The sequence below is a fragment of the Capsicum annuum genome, chromosome 10 (assembly GCF_002878395.1).
Source record: "Capsicum annuum cultivar UCD-10X-F1 chromosome 10, UCD10Xv1.1, whole genome shotgun sequence".
Classification (NCBI taxonomy): domain Eukaryota; kingdom Viridiplantae; phylum Streptophyta; class Magnoliopsida; order Solanales; family Solanaceae; genus Capsicum; species Capsicum annuum.
Genome location: NC_061120.1, coordinates 118,456,708 through 118,462,739, shown reverse-complemented (window position 1 = coordinate 118,462,739; position 6,032 = coordinate 118,456,708). Strand labels below are relative to the sequence as shown.

General features: G+C 37.6%; 1 protein-coding gene across 1 annotated transcript; it reads left to right on the top strand.

Moving 5' to 3' along the window:
- The first annotated feature begins 2,910 nt into the window (after window positions 1–2,910).
- LOC124887788 lies at window positions 2,911–5,381 on the top strand. Its single transcript, XM_047397705.1, has 4 exons — window positions 2,911–3,010; window positions 4,595–4,715; window positions 4,824–4,959; window positions 5,136–5,381. Exons 1-4 carry the CDS (start codon window positions 2,911–2,913, stop codon window positions 5,379–5,381), a joined length of 603 nt encoding a protein of 200 aa, XP_047253661.1.
- Window positions 5,382–6,032: the final 651 nt, after the last annotated feature.

Below are 6,032 nucleotides of genomic sequence, written 5' to 3'. Positions count from 1 at the left end.
AAGCTGAAGTGTGTTGTGAATCTAGTATATTCCCATGATTAATTGATATTGCATAAACCCTTATTCACTTTAATGAATTTTCTTGGTTGCAAACTTTAAATGTGAGCCCAACAACATCACTTGTTAGAATGAAAAAGTGTTTGTTAGGAAAAGAAAGGGTTTACACAAATCTTAAGGCTGTAACCTTTGGATAATGGGTAGATGCCTGAACCGGATCAACCCATGTGAAAATATAGTTGAACAAATACTATGTTCCTTCTGTTTGATAGAATTAAGGGATAAAATTACTCATTTAGGTGGAGAAACTAAAGGGTAAACCATAAAATTTACTCACTCTTGCAATTAGAATTGTTCATATAAAATTCAAAATAGTTCACAACACTAGCTGCTTGACTATCTTTGTAAGCATAGCTCTAGTTTTACAACTCTTACTAAATTACTATTTTTAATACAATCAACAAGTGGATTACTCTCTGTGACAAGCATTTTTATACAATTGATAAATCAAAAACACTCTTTTTTGCTCAGGACCCTTCAATTAACAGTCTAATAACAAGCATAAGACTTAGTGAACAAAGTATTCCCTGAGGGATTTGACACCCAATCCAATTGAATTCTATATTTGACAGCGACCACTTACACTTTCATAAGAAGGTTGTAATTTGGGCGTATCAAATTTTGGCATCGTTGCCGGGGACTATGGTGGTTAATTAAGTTTGTGATTGTTAATCGACCCTTTGGTAAAAGTGTCCTAAAGCTTTAATTTTGTTTGTTGTTTTTGTTTGTGTAGGTTGATAATTATGTATGGACAAAACACAGAGATCAGGTGCACTATTCTTACCAATTCATCCAGAGCCTCAGTTAATCGATAAAATGAATGATCCACAAGAGACAAAAAGATTAACTGCTATGGATAGAGCTCAGATAAATTGATAGAATATAGACTATCTAGGATAGATACCAAATCCAAATAAAGAGGACCTGAGGGATGAGGATTTATTGGCACCAGAAAATCGAAAGCATGCAGAGGATATAGTGCTATCGATGAATAGAAATGTGCCTAAAAATCATCCTTTTAGAGTGAGACCTAATTGGTAAGATGTGAAGTTTGATCCTAAGGACGACGAGGATGGTATGGATTGAGTGGGTTCAACTAGAGCTATCATCCCTCCACCGTTAGCACCTAGAGCTAAATTCAATATTACAAGAAAGATAATTCAACTCCTCCACTTAAAATGGTTATTTGGTGGACTCTCAGGAGATGATCCCAATATGTATTTAGTGAACTTTGTCACTATTTGTAAGTCTTTTGATAATCTGGGACTAGGTCAGAATGCCATGTGCCTGCGTTTATTTTTGTTGTTTCTATCTAGGAAGGCAATATTATGCTCAAGTTCAGATGTGTAAGACTCTAGCTATGAATTGTTTTAGGTGGGCTAAAGGTAGACCAAAGAAATATTAAAGGGAGGTAATTAGACATGATATGGAGAAATTATAGCTTACAGAGGACACGACCCTTGATAGGAAGGTGTGGAGAACGCGTATTAGGGTAGAGAGTTAGGGGGTGAGAGCATGGAGGTAGTAATTGGGGAGTGCTCCTTTCGGTCTGGAGTTTCTGATTTGTCGTGTTGGGGCTATAGTTTTTGGGGTTAGTGGTGTTGGATTTTTTGTATCCCATACTAGTTAATATGCACTTATCTTTTGTGTTTCTTATACTGTTAGTTTGTTTTGAGTACCACACTAGTTTGTATCCTCTTAGTTTTTGTATTTGTTATACTGTTATTGGTCCTTAGCCGAGGGTCTATTGGAAACAACCTCTCTACTTCTCTTGAGGTAGTGGTATGGTTTTCATATGCTCTACCCTCCCAAGACCCCACTAGGTTGGAATGTACTTGGTATGTTGTTGTTGTTACTATCTGGGGAGGCAACATTATGTCTTAATGAGATGACACCCAATTCTATGACCAACTGGAGGCAGTTGAAGGGGGCTTGCCTAGAAAAGTTCTTTATGCCTTCCAAGAGGGTGCAATTGAGGGACGAGATCAGTAACTTTAGGCAGCTACCAACTAAAGCCTTTTATGAGACATGGGAACGGTTCAGAAAGAAGAAGATGCAATGCCCAAACCATAACATGACATGTATTTGTTTGATGGAAACTCTTTATCGGGATTTGTAATCTAAGAAGAAGCCAGTTGTTGATAATACGGCTGGAGGATAATTTATGGACCTTACTTTTCTTAGTCTTCAAAGATGTTGGACCGAATGACAAAATAAAGTAGAGCTTGGTATAAAGGGGATTCTATGGTAGCAAGCCCTACTATGTTTGGTAGTATGACTACAAAATTGCATAAGAAGGAAGAGGAATGGAACTAGGATATGGCACACTTGAAGACACAGATGGAATTGATAACTAAGCATTTGTTATCTCGGAGGACAAAGAAGGTGAAATTGGTTACATCTCAAGGTAAAGATAATTCTGATTTAGAAGAAGAAGTGAACTTTTTAAATAACCAGGGGGATTTCTAAGGCAATAGCCAAGGAAATCAAGGTCGGATTTATTATGATAAGTTTGGATATAAGGATCGGGATCAAGGAAACCGAAAGAGAAAGAATGATAGAAATGGGTTTTATGTACCTCCCAAAAGCAGATATACTGCTGCAACTAGTTCTTGTAAGATGTCCATCTAGGACATAATGGAGAAATTGTTAAGGGGAGTTGAGAATACTAACTATGGGGTGACAACCATGTAGACCAATTTATCTTCTATGAGCCAGTTGATAAAGTCGCACTTTACTTCGATCAAATAGTTGGAACAACAAATGACACAACTTTCACCAGTATTTAATAAGAGGAAGAGTGGAAACCTGCCAAGTGATACAATTCAAAACCCTTAAAATGATGGTTCATCCATGGCTATTAACACACGGAGTGGTAAGGTTTTATTAGGCCCTTCTTTGGTAAAAGTTGTGAATAATGAGATGATCGAAGAACATGTTGAGCTTGAAAAAGGTAATCTAGTGTAGTCTGAGAAGCTGGATGACATTGATATCCCTTCTAATCATTAGTAGGTTGATGAGTTGGAAAAATGGAAAGTAAAGAAAAAGAAAGTAGTGGTGAATACTCTCCTAAAACCACCACCTCCATTTCCTCATAGATAGAAGAAGAAGGTTGATAATACTAAATTTATTAAATTCATGGCAATGTTAAAGCAACTGACGGTGAATGTTCCTTTAGTAGAGGCACTTGAACAAATGATAGGATATGCTAAATTTATGAAAGATATGCTGACAAAGAAAAGAGTTTTAAGATATGGACCAGTGGATAATTTCCACCATTGTAGTGCTATTTCTATAAGATCCTTAGGGTAGAAGAAGGCATACCCAGGGTCATTCAGTATTCCTTGTACAATTGGGTCACTGGAATTTGCAAAGGCTTTATGTGATCTGCGAGAAAGCATCAATTTGATGCCATTAGCTATTTATAAAACGCTGGGTATGGGAGACCTCACACCTACCAACATGCGACTTGTGAGGGTAGATAGGTCGGTAAAGTGACCAGTTGGTATTTTGTATGATGTGTTGATAAAGGTGGCAAGCTTCATATTTTCTCGAGATTTTGTCATTCTAGATTTTGAGGTGGACTTCGAGGTGCCCATATTTTTGGGTTAACCTTTTCTTATAATCTAAGTGTGCTGATTGATTTGCGAGATAATGAGCTTTTATTTAGGATGAATAACGATGTGGTGCAATTTGATTTATGTCGATCAATGAAGCAGTAGAAAGAAATAAGTGTGTTCTCAACTATTGATCTATCTTTTGAGGATGATCAGGACGAATATATAGAATAAAAATTTGTTGTGGAGACCTTAGCTATTGCATTGATGAAATTCCATCATGATAGCTTTAGAGATTATGAGGTGACAGTGTGTGCCTTAATAGGCATGGGGTCTTGCTTATATTTACCCAAGAAGTTAGATCTGGACTTAATAAATTACCCAAGTTTACCAACTAAACCATCTATTGATGGCCACCCACTTTGGAGCGGAATGATTTGCCTAGTCATCTGAGATATGTATTCCTAGGTAATGGAAATACACTACCTATTATTATTTCTGCTGATTTGGGTAAGTAGTAGGTAGAAGACCTTGTCTCTGTCCTTAAGAGATATAAGATGGATATTGGTTGGATGATTATAGACATATCAGAATTTTGCCTGGCATATGTTCACGTAAGATTCAGTTGGAAGAGAAGAGTCTTGACAATTTAACATCAGCGTCGTTTCAACCAACCTATGCAAGAGATGGTGAAGAAGGAAATAATCAAGTGGCTATATTTAAGAGTGGTATACGCTATATTAGAAAGTATGTGGGTGAGTCCTGTACGATGTGTGCCCAAGAAAAAGGGCATGGTGGTTGTAGCGAATGATAAAAACTAGTTGATCCCACTCAGACCTGTCCCTGGGTGGAAGGTATGCATAGATTATAGGAAACTCAACTCGTGGACATTGAAGGACCACTTCCCAATGCCATTCATAGACCAAATTCTTGATCGGCTAGGGGAAGAGGTTGGTACTACTTTTTAAATGGTTATTCAGGCTACAGTAAGATATCAATTGCTCCTAAAGATCAGGAGAAAACGACGTTTACATGTCCTTATGGGTTCTCTTTCAAGCAGATGTCTTTTGGACTGTGTAATACACCAGCTACTTTTCGGCGGTGCATGGTATCACTATTCTATGATATAGTTGAAGAAACCCGAGAGGTGTTCATGAATGATTTTTTAGTTGTAGGTGAATGATTTGATCTTTGTTTGCTGAATCTCAGTCGAGCACTACAATGCTATGAACAGTTTACTCTTATTCCAAATTGGGAAAAATTCCACTTTATAGTGAGGGAGGTCATTGTTCTCGGCCACAAGATTTTAGCCAAGGGCATTGAAGTAGATAAAGCAAAAGTCAAAGTAAATGAAAGACTGCCAGCCCCATCTCAGTTAACGGGATAAATAGTTTTATGGGTCACGGTGGTTTCTACCGTAATTTTATTAAAGACTTCTCAAAGATTGGAAATCTTATGTGCAATATTCTGGCGAAAAAATCTAAATTTACCTTCGATAATGATTGTAAAAACGCCTTTTAGTGCCTTAAGCTAAAACTAGAGGAGGCTCCTATCGTTGTTGCTCCTGAATGGACCAAACCATTTGAGACCATGTGCGATGCTAGTGGGGTGGCACTTGGAGCAGTTCTTGGTCAAAAGAAGGAGAAGTTGTTCCATCCAATATATAATGTGAGAAAGGCACTAATTGGGGCAATTAAAAATTATACGGTGATGAAACAGGAACTCCTTGCTGTAGTTTATGCTTTTGAAAAATTCATGGTTTATTAGCTAGGGAAAAAAGTTGTGGTCCACACTGACCATGCAGCCTTGAGGTATTTAATTGCTCAGAAAGATGCAAAACGAAGACTAATTAGATCGGTGTTGCTGGTCCAACAATTTGACTTTGAAGTCCAAGATAGGAAGGGTTATGGAAACTAGGTTGCAGATTATCTGTCTAGGATGGAAGGTGATAAAATAGTTAGTGATAAAAGGGAGATAGATGATGCATTTCTTGATGAGGAGATCTTAGCTGCTACTGTGGAGAAAATTCCTTGGTACGCTGATTTTGCAAAATATGTTGTTACTGAAGTCATCCCGGAAAATCTTTCTTTCCACCAAAGAAAGGGATTCCTTCATGATGTGACATGCTACTTTTGGGATGAGTTGTATCTTTTTTGGCGATATGCAGAAAATATTATAAGGAGATGTGTGCCAGAAGAGGATCTATTATGTATATTGGTAGCATCTCATGATTCCCAAGTGGAAGGTCACCATGAAGGTGATCGAATGGCCAGAATGGTGCTGCAGATTGCCTACTATTGGCCAACGTTATTCAAAAAATCTCAAGATTTTTGAATTAAATTTGACCAATGCCAGAGGCCAGGGTCAATCTCCAGGAGGCATGAGATGCCTTTGATAAAGATGCTCGAAGTAGAAATG

Coding starts and splice junctions, on each gene's coding strand:
- LOC124887788 (XM_047397705.1), top strand. CDS start 2,911: ATGGCTATTAACACACGGAGTGGTAAGGTTTTATTAGGCCCTTCTTTG. Junction 3,011..4,594: donor ACATGTTGAGCTTGAAAAAG/GTAATCTAGTGT, acceptor ATGGTTATTCAG/GCTACAGTAAGATATCAATT. Junction 4,716..4,823: donor ACACCAGCTACTTTTCGGCG/GTGCATGGTATC, acceptor GCTGAATCTCAG/TCGAGCACTACAATGCTATG.